The sequence below is a fragment of the Polyodon spathula genome, chromosome 42 (assembly GCF_017654505.1).
Source record: "Polyodon spathula isolate WHYD16114869_AA chromosome 42, ASM1765450v1, whole genome shotgun sequence".
Classification (NCBI taxonomy): domain Eukaryota; kingdom Metazoa; phylum Chordata; class Actinopteri; order Acipenseriformes; family Polyodontidae; genus Polyodon; species Polyodon spathula.
In genome coordinates this window covers 3,345,237-3,362,885 of record NC_054575.1, presented here as the reverse complement: position 1 = coordinate 3,362,885, position 17,649 = coordinate 3,345,237, and the positions used below count along the sequence as shown (strand labels likewise).

Below are 17,649 nucleotides of genomic sequence, written 5' to 3'. Positions count from 1 at the left end.
ATCTGTTTATCTATTTAGCAGGGGTGAAGCGACACCCAAAACATGGTTCATAATAATAATAATAATAATAATAATAATAAATAATAATAATGATAAATTAAAGAAGTTTGTGTTTTATTCCTGCACACAAATCTACACACGGGTCACAGTGACCCGAAACATCTTATTTGCATGCACGACCTTTTCTAAAATGTTAGTCTCTAAAAAAACTACACTAAATTATACAGATTGGACGATATTATTGTCTATTTTATTTTAATTTAATTATTTTAAAAAATTTTTAAACCTGAAGGTATTATGCTTAACATTTCAAATATACACAAATGTCACAAAATGAGGTTGACTAAAAACTACATGTCCCAGAATCCTGTGCGCGGAGTGGGTTCTCCAATCAAAAGCAAATACGGTTTACACGCCGCTCCGCCCTGCAGGCGGTGCTGGTAGTTGTAGTTTTCGTCAGCCACCTCCCCCATGCAATCCCAACGGTCCGGGAGGCCACGCGGAACTACAACTCCCAGGGTGCTACGCGAGCGAGCCGCCATCTCCTCGTTCTTTTCGAGCTGCAATCGCACGCCGCTGGTCGACGGACTCTTTTTTTTTTTAAAATTTAATAGCCGCTCAAACGCGAAGAGAGAAACGTTAAAAAAAAAAAAAAAAAGAAAAACTACCGGGAAGGTAAGACCGGAGCCTCGTCAGCTGTAGTTACCGTTGCCGGGGAGTGTGGCAGCTTCCCGCGGCTTTGTGAGAGCCGGAGTCCGGCTGTTTTGCTGCAGGCGAGGCGCAGGCTGCCGCGGCCTAGCCACCGCGTTTTTGAGGGGAAAAAAAAAAAAATATATTGTTATTTTTTTTTTAAATGGAAATAAAAGCGAATGAACGCCTGTAATCGACCTCTGTTCACGGTTTGTGAAGTGTAGTGTTGCTGCTACGGCGCTGTAAATGCTTTTTTATTATTGGAGTCATTATTGACACGGTTCTGGCTCGGGTCAATTCATACATCGTGTCAAAATTGTATTATTATTATTATTGTTATTATTTACTAACGTCTTTTTAATACAGTATTCACAATTTGTGGTTTGCCATATTGTGTAATTTATACATATTAATAACTTATGCATATTATACATATTACTAATTTGACGATAAAGGAGAAAAAAATTAGCAACACGTGTGTGTCTGTCTCTGTGTGTGTGTGTGCGTCTCTTTGTGTGTGTTTGTTTTGTGTGTCTTTGTGTGTGTTTGTTTTGTGTGTGTCTGTGTGTGTGCGTCTCTTTGTGTGTGTTTGTGTGTGTGTGTGTGTTTGTTTTGTGTGTGTGTTTGTGTCAATTCCGACAGTCTATGAAATTACACTGTTAAAAACTATGCCTCGATTCTGCCAGTGTGGAGATTTGCCAGGTCTGGGGTTGTCAGTGGGGTCTGATCGAGTCATCTCCTCCTTACATTGTCATCCATTTCCTCTCAGATGCCTTCTTTAAAAAAAAAAAAAAAAAATCAATTCTCACACACACCATTCTGATTAATTTGAGGACACAGGGTTTACTTTACTGAACAGACACAGCCTGCTGTTCTAAGCGTTGATGGGATCGCAGTTCGATTCTTGCCGAGTTTTCGTACCTGATCAAACCCTTTCTCTTTACAGACATGTCGCGTTTTTTTGCCACTGGCTCCGACACGGAGTCTGAAGAATCGTCTTCTGGAGACGAACTTGCGCCCAAGCAAGCAGGGACCACATACGCCAAGCCGTGAGTCTGCCTGTCTGATTTAACTGTGTGTGTGTCTAGGCAATGTGGGGAGGCTAGATATATATATTTGTGTGTGTATATAGGGCCAGCAAAATCTTATACATTGTGAAAGTGTTGAATTTAAAATCAAGGGAAGTAATGTTAAAACTGTACAATGCACTAGTAAGGCCTCATCTTGAATATTGTGTGCAGTTCTGGTCACCTCTATAAAAAAAGATATCGCTGCTCTAGAAAGAGCGCAAAGAAGAGCGACCGGAATTATCCCCCGGGTTTAAAAGGCACGTCGCGTGCGGACAGGCTGAAAGAATTGAATCTGTTTATGTTTTAAATGTTTTTTTTTTCTGTCAAATTGCGGACACGTTTTTTTGTGGTCCTGGAGTTGCAGCTCTGCCTGTCTGCCGCTGTACCTGTGCTTGGTTTGCTGGAAATGGTGGTTTGTGAAAAGTTACTTGCCAGGTTACTTCAAGTAAAGCAGCTTGTTCATCGTTGTGACAATGGAGGCATCTCTAAGAGGCTGTGAGGGTCCAGTGGTTAAAGAAACAGGTTTGTAACCAGCGGGACCCGGGTTCGAATCCCAGCTCAGCCGCTGACTCCCTGTGTGGGACCCCCGAGCGAGTCACTGAACCTCCTTGTGCTGCGTCTTTGGGGTGAGACGCTGTTGTAAGCGACTCTGCAGCTGATGCACAGTTCGCACACGCCCTACTCTCTTGTAAAGCGCTTTGAGAGGGTGATCCAACAGGACACTCAGTACTGCTTCTCCAGCCAAGCCCCACCCCTTGTTCGCTGTTCACACGCCTCTTTATAGACGTGCGCACTGATAAATCCTCTCCTGATCACTCGTTTTATCTCCAAACTCCTCAATAATGTGATCCGAGTCATTATTTTATTAGTGTAACATCTCAAAAAGCTCTGCAGGTGTCTGATGTTCTCCGAGCGCTGGGTGCGGAAGCAGCTCTCTCCTTTGTGTGTGTCCGTGTTATCTCTCTGGTGCAGGGGCTCTCTGTATTGCTCAGATACACCCTTTTTTCGGTTCCTATCGGTCTCACTCGGCCACTGAAAGGTTTTCTCTGCTTTTTCTGGAGAAAAAAAAAAACGACTAGAGACCCACGCTTGACGTCTTTTTGATGTGGGACAGGGTCCAGATGTCGGACTGGAAAGGGGAAATTGACCTGGTTCGACCATAGGACCACAAAGGGTTAAACTCCTGGTGAAACCAGGACTGGATCACACTGCTGTGCAGCGGGAATCTGATTCCCAGCTCTGATCTGTCTAAATATTGCACAGCAGTGTGATCCAGCCCAGGTTTCACTAGCAGCTTGATCAGCCCCCAGTGTGTCTAGCTAACAAGCTCAGGTGTGTCTGATTATTAAACTCCTAGTGAAAGCAGGACTGGATCACACTGCTGTGCAGCGGGAGTCTGATTATTAAACTCCTAGTGAAAGCAGGACTGGATCACACTGCTGTGCAGCGGGAGTCTGATTATTAAACTCCTAGTGAAAGCAGGACTGGATCACACTGCTGTGCAGCGGGAGTCTGATTATTAAACTCCTAGTGAAAGCAGGACTGGATCACACTGCTGTGCAGCGGGAGTCTGATTATTAAACTCCTAGTGAAAGCAGGACTGGATCACACCGCTGTGCAGCGGGAGTCTGATTATTAAACTCCTAGTGAAAGCAGGACTGGATCACACCGCTGTGCAGCGGGAGTCTGATTATTAAACTCCTAGTGAAAGCAGGACTGGATCACACCGCTGTGCAGCGGGAGTCTGATTATTAAACTCCTAGTGAAAGCAGGACTGGATCACACTGCTGTGCAGCAGGAGTCTGATTATTAAACTCCTAGTGAAAGCAGGACTGGATCACACTGCTGTGCAGCGGGAGTCTGATTATTAAACTCCTAGTGAAAGCAGGACTGGATCACACCGCTGTGCAGCGGGAGTCTGATTATTAAACTCCTAGTGAAAGCAGGACTGGATCACACTGCTGTGCAGCGGGAGTCTGATTATTAAACTCCTAGTGAAAGCAGGACTGGATCACACCGCTGTGCAGCGGGAGTCTGATTATTAAACTCCTAGTGAAAGCAGGACTGGATCACACTGCTGTGCAGCGGGAGTCTGATTATTAAACTCCTAGTGAAAGCAGGACTGGATCACACTGCTGTGCAGTGGGAGTCTGATTATTAAACTCCTAGTGAAAGCAGGACTGGATCACACTGCTGCGCAGCGGGAGTCTGATTATTAAACTCCTGGTGAAAGCAGGACTGGATCACACTGCTGTGCAGCGGGAGTCTGATTATTAAACTCCTAGTGAAAGCAGGACTGGATCACACTGCTGCGCAGCGGGAGTCTGATTCCCATGCCCTGCTCTCTATCTCTCTGTCTCAGTATGGCAAGTGAAACGGTGTTAATTTCTCTCTGTGTTGCAGAGCGATCTTGCTGAGCGATGATGAGGAGGACACGAAGAGGGTGGTGCGGAGCGCCAAGGACAAGAGGTGAGAGCCCACACTGAGCCAGCGGAAATTTGTACCTATTATTATTATTATTATTATTAATATTATTATTATAGTTAATTATGTATAGGAGGCTCTGTGGTCCAGCTGTTAAAGGAAAGGGGTCTTGATACCAGGAAGTTCAAATCCCGGCTCCCTGTTCGTGACCCTGAACGAGTAGCTTCACCTCCTTGTGCTCCGTCCTTCAGACGAGACACAAAACAAAACAAGGTCCTATTGGAAGAGACTCTGCAGCAGCAGCAGCTGTTGATGATGCAGAGTTCACCCCCCCCCCAGTCTCTGGAAGTTTGGATAAAAGCATCTACAGCTGCTGCTGCAGAGTCTCTTCCAATAGGACCTCGTTTTGTTTTGCGTCTCATCTGAAGGACGGAGCACAAGGAGGTTCAGCGACTCGCTCAGGGTCACATGCACACGCACGCACACGCACGCACGCACGCACACGCACGCACACACACACACACACACAGAGGGAATCGGTGGCTCTGCCGGGATTTGAACCTCCTGGTATCAAGACCCCTTTCGTCTAGCCAGCCTCACTACGTTCCCAATATTTCCAAATTGAAACGCTTCAGCCTGTTTTTTTTTTTTTTTCAAAATCGTTTTCAATCGTGCGCTGACACCCCGAGTCGTCCCCCCCCGCAGGTTCGAGGAGTTAACGAATCTGATCAAGACGATCCGGAACGCCATGAAGATTCGAGACATGTCGAAATGCCTGGAGGAGTTCGAGCAGCTGTGCAAAGCGTTCTTGAAATCCAAGAACATCGTGGACAAAGAGGGGGTGCCCACCTTCTACACGCGCCTGCTGGCCGACCTGGAGGACTACCTGAACGAGGTGAGGGGTACCCCGAAACAATACGGGGAGGGTACGCTGCACCCCGACACTGACACGCTCGCACACACGCGTGCGCTGACTCTTAAATACGATAGATGTTAAATTTGAAAAAGTAAAATATATATATTTATTTATTTTTTAATAGTATTATTTGGTCTTATAATCTTTATGCTCTGTCCTCTCTTTCTCTCTCCTCTTTCTCTCCACCTCCTCACTCTTCCTCTCCTTTGTTTCTTTCCCCTTTCCTCTTTCAATCTGCTCCCCTCTCTCCTCTTTCGCTCCCCTCTCCCTTCTCCTCTCTCTCTCCTCTTTCGCTCCCCTCTCAGCTGTGGGAGGACAAGGAAGGCAAGAAGAAGATGAACAAGAACAATGCGAAGGCTCTGAGCTCCCTGAGACAGAAGATCAGGAAATACAACCGAGACTACGAGGCTGAGATCACACGCTACAAAGAGGTAAACAAACAAACAAACACCCACTCACACCACCAGGACTACGAGGCTGAGAACAACGTCTCACCCCAAAGACAGGGGTTCAGTGACTCGCTCGGGGGTCCCACACAGGGAGTCAGTGGCTGAGCTGGGATTCGAACCCGGGTCCTGCTGGTTACGAACCCGTTTCTATAACCACTGGACCCACACAGCCTCCTGAAATGAAATAAAATATTTTATTACCGAAATAAAAAAAAAACGTCCTTTTTGTGAAAGTATTTATTGTAACAATTTCTATGTTTTTTAGAACCCTATGCAGTCTGCTGACGAGGAGGAAGAGAAAGATGAAGAAGATTCCGATGGTGAGAATTATCATCATCACAGGGCTGGGAATTAGACTCCCGCTCCACAGCGGTGTGATCCAGTCCTGCTTTCGCTAGGAGCTTAATAATCAGACTCCCGCTGCACAGCAGTGTGATCCAGTCCTGCTTTCACTAGGAGTACACCCGCTAACAGCAGGAGTTTAATAGCACAGACTCCCGCTGCACAGCAGTGTGATCCAGTCCTGCTTTCACTAGGAGTTTAATAATCAGACTCCCGCTGCACAGCAGTGTGATCCAGTCCTGCTTTCACTAGGAGTTTAATAATCAGACTCCCGCTGCACAGCAGTGTGATCCAGTCCTGCTTTCACTAGGAGTTTAATAATCAGACTCCCGCTGCACAGCAGTGTGATCCAGTCCTGCTTTCACTAGGAGTTTAATAATCAGACTCCCGCTGCACAGCAGTGTGATCCAGTCCTGCTTTCACTAGGAGTTTAATAATGAGACTCCCGCTGCACAGCGGTGTGATCCAGTCCTGCTTTCACTAGGAGCTTAATAATCAGACTCCCGCTGCACAGCAGTGTGATCCAGTCCTGCTTTCACTAGGAGTTTAATAATCAGACTCCCGCTGCACAGCGGTGTGATCCAGTCCTGCTTTCATTAGGAGTTTAATAATCAGACACACCTGAGCTTGTTAGCTAGACACACTGGGGGCTTATCGAGCTGGTAGTGAAACCTGGACTGGATCACACTGCTGTGCAATAGGAGCCTGATTCCCATCTCTGCAGTAATAAGAACAGTGCTGGTTATTATCACGGGTGTGATACTTGGCAAGACAGCTTGAACAGTTGTTGCCACAGAGAGAATGCGATGGAGAACTCAGAATACACACGACATAAACAGAATGCCGTGGCTTCATCGCTGTCTCTCCCTGAATCCACTCTCTCGCTCTCCTCACTGTCTCTGCCTGCTCTCTGTCTCTCTCGCTCTCCTCACTGTCTCTCTCGCTCTCCTCACTGTCTCTCTCGCTCTCCTCACTGTCTCTCTCGCTCTCCTCACTGTCTCTCTCGCTCTCCTCACTGTCTCTGCCTGCTCTCTGTCGCTCTCCTCACTGTCTCTCTCCTGCTCACTGTCTCTCTCCTCACCCTCGCTCTCCTCTCTCACTGTCGTTCTCTCTCGCTTTCCTCTCCTCACTGTCTCTTTCTCTGTCTCTTGTCTGTTCTCTGAACCCACTCTGCCTGTTTGTATTATTCTATAACTGTTCTCTCTCTTCCCTCCCAGACTCCGCGGACAGTGCAGATGAGAAAGGTGAGGTTGTGATGTCTGCCAGCGCGTTCCTGAAGAAGAGCGCCGAGACTCCCCCGGATCCCAAGCAGTTCCTGAAGAAGGGAGAGGTGAGGCTTTTAGGGTCTGGTTTTGAGTACAGTTCTCCCTTTTGAAAGTCGTTTTATCTAAAGAGAAACTAAAAAATGATAATCGCAGGAAAGTCTCACCAGAAGCAAGCTGTAATGGTCTCTCTTCTCTTCTCCCCTCTCTCCCTCACAGGGAGGAAAGTTTTTAGAGTCACAGAGAAGGACTTTTGCAAAGTCGTTTTAGAATAAAGAGAAAGCTAAGAAAGCAAAATAAGAAGGAGAGGAAAGTCTCACAGAAGAAAGCATGTGTGCGGGAGGTGAGAGGGAGGGGGGAGAGAGGGGGACAGAAAAGACGAAGACAGGGGGGACGAGAATAACTGGGAAAGAAGAGCGTATCACCAGAAGCAACAACTCCTGATAGGGGGGGGCCCCCTCTCTCCTCTCTCCCCCCCTCTCTCTCCTCCCCCCTCCTCCCCCCTCCCTCTCTCTCTCTCCCCCCCCATCTCCTCTCTGTATCTCTCCTCTACAGGTTTCTCCCCCTCTCTCTCCCCGTCACACCCTCTCCCCCTCTCTTTTCAAACACTTGTCTCTCCCTCTCTCCACCCACCTCTCTCTCCCCGTCACCCAAATTTATTCTTATTCTCTCTCTCTCTGTCTCTCCCCCTCACCCCCCCTCTCTCTCTCTCAGGGTGAGGGTGATGAGTCTTCCTCCGATGAAGACTGGGGCTCGGACTCGGACAGCGATGACTCAGAGAGTGACGACGAGGATGGGAAGAACATCTCCATAGCATCCCGCTTCCTCAAGAAGTAAGAAGGGTTGGGTCTGGGGTCTGGAGAGAGTGTGTGTCTGGCCCCCCGCCCCTCTGTATTAACCCTGTCTCTCCTCTCTGTCTGTCTTTCTCTCCTCTCGTTTGTGTGTCTCTTGTTTGTTTGTCTGTCTCTCCTCTCTTGTTTGTCTGTCTTTCTCGTTTGTTTGTCTCTCTCTCTACCCCCTCGCTCTGTCTCGCCCTGCCACACCCCCACATTGACCCTGTCTGTGTGCGTCTGTCCCCGCTCTGTATTGACCCTGTCTCTCTGTCCCTGCAGGACCTCCAGTGAAGAGGACCGACGTGCGATCGAGGTGAAGAAGCAGACCAAGGATCAGAAGAAGCTGGACCGGAAGATGAAGAGAGTGGAGGAGGAAGAGGAGGAGGAGGGGGGAGAGCAGGAGGGAGAGGGGGAGTGGGAGAAGGTGAAGGGAGGCGCTCCCATGTCCAAGGTAAGGGGTGAGGGTGGAGGAGAGGGAGGGGAGGAATAGATTCGGAGAGGGAGCGTGCAGGAGGGGAGAATCGATCACAAGTGAAACGTGATCTTGCCTGTTCTCAAAGTTTGAACTGATGTTGAATTCTCTGTCTCCGATTCAAGCTCAGGCAGGTTTTGTTGGCAGGGCAGTTTTTTTAGTGGGGTTGCAGAAAGGAACATCATAAAAAAAAAAAAAGGTTTAAATAAAGAATAATGAAAATAAAGGTAGGAACATAAAACTCAACGCTCTCTCCCCTGCTCTCTCTCTCTCCACCCTCCCTCTGTTCTCTCTCTCTGTCTCTCTCTCTCTCTCTCTCTGTAGGAGAAGCCCAAGATGTTTGCTAAGGGCACAGAAATCAATAACGCCGTGGTGTTGAAGAAACTGCATGAGATCCTGCAGGCGAGAGGAAAGAAGGGAACAGACAGGTAAACTAAACTCAAGCAATCAGCTTTTCTGTGAATTCAAGCATTCAGTCTTTGTCAGTGTCTTCAGTGTCAATTCAATGGCAGATATGTTGACAAGCTTTCATTGGACTCTGAAGCTGAGGAAGTTCATGCTATATAGAGGGGGTGCAATTCAATATGTTAACAAGGGAACATTATTCAGCAGCTTTCACTGGACTCTATGAAGCTGAGGGAGTTCATTCTATATAGAGGGGGTGCAATTCAATATGTTAACAAGGGAACATTATTCAGCAGCTTTCACTGGACTCTATGAAGCTGAGGGAGTTCATTCTATATAGAGGGGGTGCAATTCAATATGTTAACAGAACATTATTCAGCAGCTTTCATTGGGAACATTATTCAGCAGCTTTCACTGGACTCTATGAAGCTGAGGGAGTTCATTCTATATAGAGGGGGTGCAATTCAATATGTTAACAAGGGAACATTATTCAGTAGCTTTCACTGGACTCTGTGAAGCTGAGAGAGTTCGTTCTGTATAGAGGACTGTAGAAAGTAGAGATGTAATTGAAGTGTTTGTTTGCTTGCTCTCAGGGCTGCTCAGATCGAGCTGCTTCACTCTCTGGCTTCGATCTCCTCTGAGAATAACCTTGGGCAGGGGATCCTGGTGAAGATCAAGTTCAACATCATCGCCTCCCTGTACGACTACAATCCCAACCTGGCTGCGTTCATGAAGGTACGAGTGAGCCTGGAGCGCTGCATGTGTTGAGAGTGGGGTTCTCTGCACAGTCGCTGTCCGTCTCTCGCTCTGTCTCTCTCTCTCAACCCACCAAACCCTGTCTTGCCTGCCTCTCCTATGAGGGGAGGAAATAAATAATTCTACCAGTGGTCACTAATCGGTCTGTGTGTGTCTCTCTCTCAGGCTGATATGTGGAGGAAGTGTCTGGACTGCATCGACGAGCTTCTCGACATCCTGTTTGAGAACCAGAACATCTTCATCGGAGAAAACATCGCGGAGGACAGCGAGAACCTGGCCATCTCCGACCAGGTAACCGAGCACACCTCCATACAGCTCTGGAGAGTGGAGCTCTCTTTCCTATACACCTGTGTACAGCTCTGCAGTGTGGAGAGTGGAGCTCTCTTTCCTATACACCTCTATACAGCTCTGCAGTGTGGAGAGTGGAGATCTCTTTCCTATAGACCTCTATACAGCTCTGCAGTGTTGAGAGTGGAGATCTCTTTCCTATAGACCTCTATACAGCTCTGCAGTGTTGAGAGTGGAGATCTCTTTCCTATAGACCTCTATACAGCTCTGCAGTGTTGAGAGTGGAGTTCTCTTTCCTATAGACCTCTATACAGCTCTGCAGTGTTGAGAGTGGAGATCTCTTTCCTATAGACCTCTATACAGCTCTGCAGTGTTGAGAGTGGAGATCTCTTTCCTATAGACCTCTATACAGCTCTGCAGTGTTGAGAGTGGAGATCTCTTTCCTATAGACTTATACAGCTCTGCAGAGTTGAGAGTGGAGCTCTCTCTAGACCTCTATACAGCCCTTCAGGGTGCGTGGAGATCTCTTTGCTATAGACTCTAGTGGAACGAATGGATGAAGAATTCACCAAAATCATGCAGAACACTGACCCTCTCTCCAGCCCTCTCAAGGTATGCTTACCTACTTCTTAAGTGGTTTTAGTGTTTTGACGTCTTGTGACCTCCATAGGGGAGTGAGAGAGTTCCATACCAACAGGAAGACGGGACGTATAAATTCGAATTCCATACAAGGGAGGCCCTCCTCTCTCTCCCCCCCTCTCTCTTTCTCTCTGACTCTTAAGAGTACATTCAAGAGTACAAATATCGTCTCTCTCTCTCCCGTCTCCCAGATTTAAGTTTCCACGTCTTTTGTAAAGTTCACACTTTCAGATCAGAGCGCAGAGATTACCTGCGAGGTTTATGTCCCTCTCTCTCCTCCTCTTCTCTCTCCCCCTGTCTCTCTCAGAGTACGTGGATAACCTGAAGGACGAGGCTCGAGTGTGCAGGATTGTGGACCGGCTCCTGCTCTACCTGGATCAGAAGGGCAGCACGGAGGAAGTGTGCCGTGTCTACCTGCGCAGGATCATGCATTCCTACTACAAGTTCGACTACAAGGCTCACCGCCGCGCCCTGGCCAGCCAGCAGGGGGCAGAGGAGTCCAAGGTACAGAGACACAAAGAGAGGGCGAGATACAAGCACGGCAGCCTGCTTTATCCCAGGAGACTCACACAGGCGTTTCAGGGCAGCACAGGGTTACAATGCAAGCTTCGTATTGAAACACAGTGTAGTTTACAGCAAGGGCTGAATAACAACACTGCTAGAATACAATATGAACTAGGATGCAGCAAGGTACATCCACAGTGACAAAGGGCAAGGAGGGGTTCTCTGGACAGCTGTGGACAAAAGTTTTGCATCACCTGGAATTTTAGGGTTGAGACATAATTAAAAAAAAATAAATAAATAAAAAATGCCGTGTGAACGTAATTCGGATATTTAATTTAATCAAAAGAAAATACAAAATGGGAGGAGAGGACCGGACTGTCATACAAACAGTGGCAACGAAACGCACTCCCCGCACTCACCAGGGGGAGGCGCCCGACACTCACAGTGTTTTCTTCCCTCCCCGAGTCCAGTCGGAGCAGGACCAGACGGAGAGCGAGGGGGAGGACAGCGCGGTTCTGATGGACCGCCTCTGCAAGTTCATCTACTCCAAGGACCGGACCGACCGGATCAGAACCTGTGCCATCCTCTGTCACATCTACCACCACGCCCTCCACAACCGCTGGTACCAGGCCCGGGACCTGATGCTGATGAGCCACCTGCAGGACAACATCCAGCACGCAGATCCACCTGTGCAGGTGAACGCAGGCTAGACCCACCTGTGCAGGTGAACGCAGGCTAGACCCACCTGTGCAGGTGAACGCAGGCTAGACCCACCTGTGCAGGTGAACGCAGGCTAGACCCACCTGTGCAGGTGAACGCAGGCTAGACCCACCTGTGCAGGTGAACGCAGGCTAGACCCACCTGTGCAGGTGAACGCAGGCTAGACCCACCTGTGCAGGTGAACGCAGGCTAGACCCACCTGTGCAGGTGAACGCAGGCTAGACCCACCTGTGCAGGTGAACGCAGGCTAGACCCACCTGTGCAGGTGAACGCAGGCTAGACCCACCTGTGCAGGTGAACGCAGGCTAGACCCACCTGTGCAGGTGAACGCAGGCTAGACCCACCTGTGCAGGTGAACGCAGGCTAGACCCACCTGTACAGATAACTAGAGAGAGAGACACAGCTGTGCAGGTAAATAGAGGCTAGACACACCTGTACAGATAACTAGAGAGAGAGACACAGCTGTGCAGGTAAATACAGAGACTAGAGAGAGAGAGAGAGATAGACCTACCTGTATACCTACCTGGAGAAACACATCTGTAAGCAGTGATGCATCTGTCTTTCCCCACAGATCCTGTACAATCGCACAATGGTGCAGCTGGGAATCTGTGCGTTCAGGCAGGGCATGATCAAGGACGCCCACAATGCATTGCTGGACATCCAGTCCAGCGGCCGTGCCAAGGAGCTCCTGGGGCAGGGGCTTCTGATGAGGAACATGCAAGAGAGGAACCCTGAGCAAGAGAAGATCGAGAAGAGGAGACAGGTGAGAGAGAGAGAGAGAGATTTCAGTGTTATATAGACTCTGCGTTGGGTAGCTGTGTAGTATTTTATGTGTTTCCTCTCTCAGGTCCCTTTTCACATGCACATTAATCTGGAGCTGCTGGAGTGCGTGTATCTCGTCTCCGCGATGCTGCTGGAGATTCCCTACATGGCAGCGCACGAGTTCGACGCGCGCAGGAGAATGATCAGCAAGCAATTCCACCACCAGCTCAGAGTGGGAGAGAGACAGCCACTGCTGGGTAAGAGAGCGGGGAGAGAGAGGGGGGAGAGGCAGCCACTGCTGGGTAAGAGAGCGGGGAGAGAGAGGGGAGAGAGGCAGCCACTGCTGGGTAAGAGAGCGGGGAGAGAGAGGGGAGAGAGGCAGCCACTGCTGGGTAAGAGAGAGGGGAGAGAGGCAGCCACTGCTGGGTAAGAGAGCGGGGAGAGAGAGAGGGGAGGGAGAGAGGCAGCCACTGCTAGGTAGAGAGCGGGGAGACGACCATTCTCTCGAGGCAGCCTCTAGTGGTGAAGAGAAGCGGGGAGAGAGAGTCGGAGAGAGACGATGAGAGCGGGAGAGACGACCCAGCCCCCTCTCTTGAGAGAGGGGAGTACGGTGACGACCCATTCTACTCTCCCCCCTCTCGTCGGTGACGACCCATTCTCTCTACTCCGTATCTAGAGAGAGGCGACCCATTCTCTTTCCCCCTCTCTCCGATCTCCTCTCTCTCCGTCGGGGCTGAGAGGCAGCCATCCTCTCACCCCTCTCTTCTCGGTCGGTGACGACCCAATTCCTCAACCATTCTCCCCCCTCTATAGGTGAGCAGAGGAGGGGGAGGTAGCGACAGCATTATCTCTCATCCCCTCTAGGGGGAGAGCACCCCTGCTGGGTCCCGTCGGGGGCGGACGACAATCCTCTCTCCCCCCCACATCTCCTACCGTTCGGGAGATCAAGAGAGGCAGCCACTGCTGGGTAAGAGAGAGGGGGGAGAGGCAGCCACTGCTGGGTAAGAGAGAGGGGGGAGAGAGCAGCCACTGCTGGGTAAGAGAGCGGGGAGAGAGAGGGGGGAGAGGTAGCCAGCTGGGTAGAGAGAGGGGGGAGAGGCAGCCACTGCTGGGTAAGAGAGAGGGGGGAGAGAGGCAGCCACTGCTGGGTAAGAGAGAGGGGGGAGAGAGGCAGCCACTGCTGGGTAAGAGAGCGGGGAGAGAGAGGGGGGAGAGGCAGCCACTGCTGGGTAAGAGAGAGGGGGGAGAGGCAGCCACTGCTGGGTAAGAGAGAGGGGGGAGAGAGCAGCCACTGCTGGGTAAGAGACGGGGGGAGAGAGGCAGCCACTGCTGGGTAAGAGACGGGGGGAGAGAGGCAGCCACTGCTGGGTAAGAGACGGGGGGAGAGACAGACACTGCTGGGTAAGAGACCGGGGGAGAGGCAGCCACTGCTGGGTGAGAGAGAGAGGGGAGACGGACACTGCTGGAGAGGAGAGAGGGGAGAGAGGCAGCCACTGCTGGGTGAGAGAGAGAGGGGAGACGGACACTGCTGGAGAGGAGAGGGGAGAGAGGCAGCCACTGCTGGGCGAGAGAGAGACGGGAGGGGGAGGGGGGGTGTTGCCAAATGAATTATGGGACAAAATTAGGAAATACATGATAATGATCAGCATTCTGGAAATGTCCTAGTGGCTCACTTTCTTTCTCTCCGTCTCTCTCCACTCAGGTCCTCCCGAGAGCATGAGGGAGCACGTTGTGGCCGCGTCGAAGGCCATGAAGATGGGAGACTGGAAGACCTGCCACTCCTACATCATCAACGAGAAGATGAACAGCAAAGTGTGGGACCTGTTCCCAGAGGCACAGAGAGTCACCGAGATGTTGGTCAGGTGAGAGAGAGAGAGCAGGGAGGGGAGTAAGACTCCTGTTGCACAGCAGTGTGATCCAGTCCAGGTTTCACTAGCAGCTTGATCAGCCCCCAGTGTGTCTAGCTAACAAGCTCAGGTGTGTCTTATTGTTAAGCTCCTAGTGAAACCAGGACTGGATCACACTGCTGTGCAGCGGGAGTCTGATTCCCAGCCTTGTGGAGGAGGTGTTCAGAGCTCATCCGGTCCCGAAGTGCTGACTGATCTCAGAACTTTGTCACGTCCGGTGTTGAAAAGGATCCCAGTGATTCAGGATGGACAGCGAGGCTTGGTAACCCTCGGCAACCCTTTGGTTGTTCTTGGTAGAGTCACCAACAAGATTGATTATGATTTAAGTTTTTTTTCTCTGCAGGAAAATCCAAGAGGAATCTTTGCGTACTTACCTGTTCACCTACAGCAGCGTCTACGACTCGATCAGGTAAAAAGAGACCCGCCCGCAGACAGGCAGAGACGCACAGGCACGCGGATGGATGTTGATACTGACTCTCTGTCTGCCCCCCTGTCTCTGCAGTATGCGGATGCTGTCCGAGATGTTCATGCTGGAGCTGCACACGGTCCACGGCATCATCAGCAAGATGATCATCAGCGAGGAACTCATGGTAAAGCGTTCATTCATTGCATTGTTTCTTTATTACTGCAGCGATGCGAATCTGCTGTTGCACAGCAGTGTGATCCAGTCCAGGTTTCACTAGCAGCTTGATCAGCCCCCAGTGTGTCTAGCTAACAAGCTCAGGTGTGTCTTATTGTTAAACTCAACCTCTATGAAGCAAATAAATAAATTAGCACTGAGCTCCCCTCTCCCTGCTCCAGGCATCTCTGGACCAGCCCACCCAGACGGTGATGATGCATCGCACTGAGCCCACCTCCCTGCAGAACATGGCTCTCCAGCTCGCGGAGAAACTGGGGGGGCTGGTGGAGAACAACGAGAGGGTCTTCGACCTCAAACAGGGCATCTACGGGGGCTACTTCAACAGGGGTAAGAGGGGGGGGAGGGGGGCTTGAAGGGCTTTTGTCTGAAACGTCCTGAAGGTTTTTTTTTTCCAAACCTTTTTGTGTGCAACGCAAAAAAAATTACATTTCATTTCTTGTAGAAAATGAAACAATATAATCAAGTTGTTGTTTGATTCGTGTCTCTAGATCAGAAAGGAGGCTACCAGCAAAAGCAGGGTTACCAGAGAGGTAACGACCATGCTAGTGTGTGTGTGTGTGTCCGTCTCTGTCTGTCTTTGTGTGTGTCCGTCTGTGTCTGTCTGTGTGTGTCTCTCTGTGTGCCAAAATTTTTGCATCAACTTGAATTTTTCTTTATTTCTGAAGAAGTCTCTCTCTAATGGAAAGCGCTTTTAAAAATATGCATGTTTGGATTTTTTGTTTCAGATCAGAGAGGAGGCTACCAGGGGGGCTACCAGGGGGGCTACCAAGGGGGCTACCAGGGGGGCTACCAACAAAAGCAAGGTTATCAGAGAGGTGAAACTGACATTTCTGTTCAAATCGCTTTCACATGGAAAGCGCTTTTTAAAAAAGATATACTAACAAACGTTTCCACTAAAAGTCTTTCTCAGTGTATTTATTTTATTTAAACTAAATTAAAAACATTTTTAATAACCTTTTTATTTTTATTTTTTTTTATTACAGAGCAGAGAGGAGGCTACCAGCAAAAGCAAGGCTATCAGAGAGGTAACGCTGACTTCTAAACCAAGTCGCGCTCTTGTGAAAAGTGCTTAAGACATTTACAGAACTGGAACACACATATAGATATGTAAAGGGCTTCACTGAGTTACAAGAAAACAATTCCTTCCAGGGTTTCTGTCTTGTGATAAACTACAAGAGCGAAGGCGGAGTTTCCGTCCCCCTGAGGTGGGATTGATACCCTGTAACACTGTGAAGAGGCAGACCCCCTTGTGATGCTGGTATTAAAGGAGACGAGGTTCAGGGGTACAGTGGGGTGTTTTTCTTAGCCTCGCGTTTTCTCTTAGTTTCTCGACGTCGTGGTTTTTCGGTTTTTGTATTTTAATTGTCGTTTTGTCGATCGGTGAACGTTTCCGTGCTGCGGGGCGTTTGATTTGAGATCGAGGCATTTCGTGGTTTTTTTTAATTGGAGGCTGTGGTCCGGACGAGTCAGGGTTCAAAGTGTATTTTCTTCTAGAGGAATCGTCACTTTTTTTGAGGCGACTTGCTGTGCCTTGTTAGAATGGCTCAGGGTGCAAATGTAGCCTTTATCCGTGTGCGTGTAAAATAATATATTTTCAATCATTTTTTGTTTCAGATCAGAGAGGAGGCTACCAGGGGGGCTACCAGGGGGGCTACCAACAGAAGCAAGGTTATCAAAGTACAAAACAGCCTGGCTTTATCATTGGGGTCTGTGGGAGGAGAAACAGCCTGGCTTTATCATTGGGGTCTGTGGGAGGAGAAACAGCCTGGCTTTATCATTGGGGTCTATGGGATGAGAAACAGCCTGGCTTTATCATTGGGGTCTATGGGATGAGAAACAGCCTGGCTTTATCATTGGGGTCTATGGGATGAGAAACAGCCTCATTGGGGTCTATGGGATGAGAAACAGCCTGGCTTTATCATTGGGGTCTATGGGATGAGAAACAGCCTGGCTTTATCATTGGAGTCTATGAGGAGACAGCTATAGACATCTGTAACGTTTAATTTCTCCTGCTTTACAGATCAGAGAGGTGGCTACCAGAACAAGCAAGGTGGCTACCACAGGGGAGGCTACAGGCAGCAGAACCAGACCTCGTACTGAACAGAACCCGACCTGGACCAGAACCACACGGCTCCACCCTGCAGACTTCTGCTGAGAGATCTTAGATTCATCACAGGGATGGGAATCGGACTCCTATTGCACAGCAGTGTGATCCAGTCCAGGTTTCACTAGCAGCTTGATCAGCCCCCAGTGTGTCTAGCTAACAAGCTCAGGTGTGTCTGATTATTAAACTCCTAGTGAAGGCAGGACTGGATCACACTGCTGCTGGAACGGGAGTCTGATTCCCATCCCTGTATCAATTAATTCATTCACAGATTTGCTGTGGTGTTTTTATAACGATGCGGTTTTTTTGCCTCGGTTGTGAAAAATAATAAAAGTTTTTGTTTGTCGTTTAATCAGAATTGTGTGTGTGTGTTTATTTGTTATTTATTGTCTAGTTTTATTTTTTTATTTTTTTTTCAAGCTGAACAGCACCTGAATCTCTAGAACTGTTACATGAAAGAATCCAG

General features: G+C 49.2%; 1 protein-coding gene across 1 annotated transcript; it reads left to right on the top strand.

The window, feature by feature from the left end:
* The first annotated feature begins 528 nt into the window (after window positions 1-528).
* On the top strand, window positions 529-17,197 carry LOC121305228 (eukaryotic translation initiation factor 3 subunit C-like). The gene is given in 27 exon segments (XM_041236772.1): window positions 529-675; window positions 1,637-1,739; window positions 4,164-4,229; window positions 4,890-5,079; window positions 5,406-5,531; window positions 5,815-5,869; window positions 7,109-7,221; window positions 7,868-7,986; window positions 8,266-8,437; window positions 8,783-8,886; window positions 9,457-9,598; window positions 9,785-9,910; window positions 10,411-10,443; window positions 10,445-10,519; window positions 10,856-11,050; window positions 11,521-11,745; window positions 12,342-12,533; window positions 12,618-12,789; window positions 14,235-14,394; window positions 14,783-14,848; window positions 14,942-15,029; window positions 15,241-15,406; window positions 15,568-15,609; window positions 15,805-15,894; window positions 16,063-16,104; window positions 16,694-16,756; window positions 17,100-17,197. Coding segments are annotated over 26 exon segments (3,003 nt in total). The 5' UTR covers window positions 529-675; window positions 1,637-1,638; the 3' UTR covers window positions 17,180-17,197.
* Window positions 17,198-17,649: the final 452 nt, after the last annotated feature.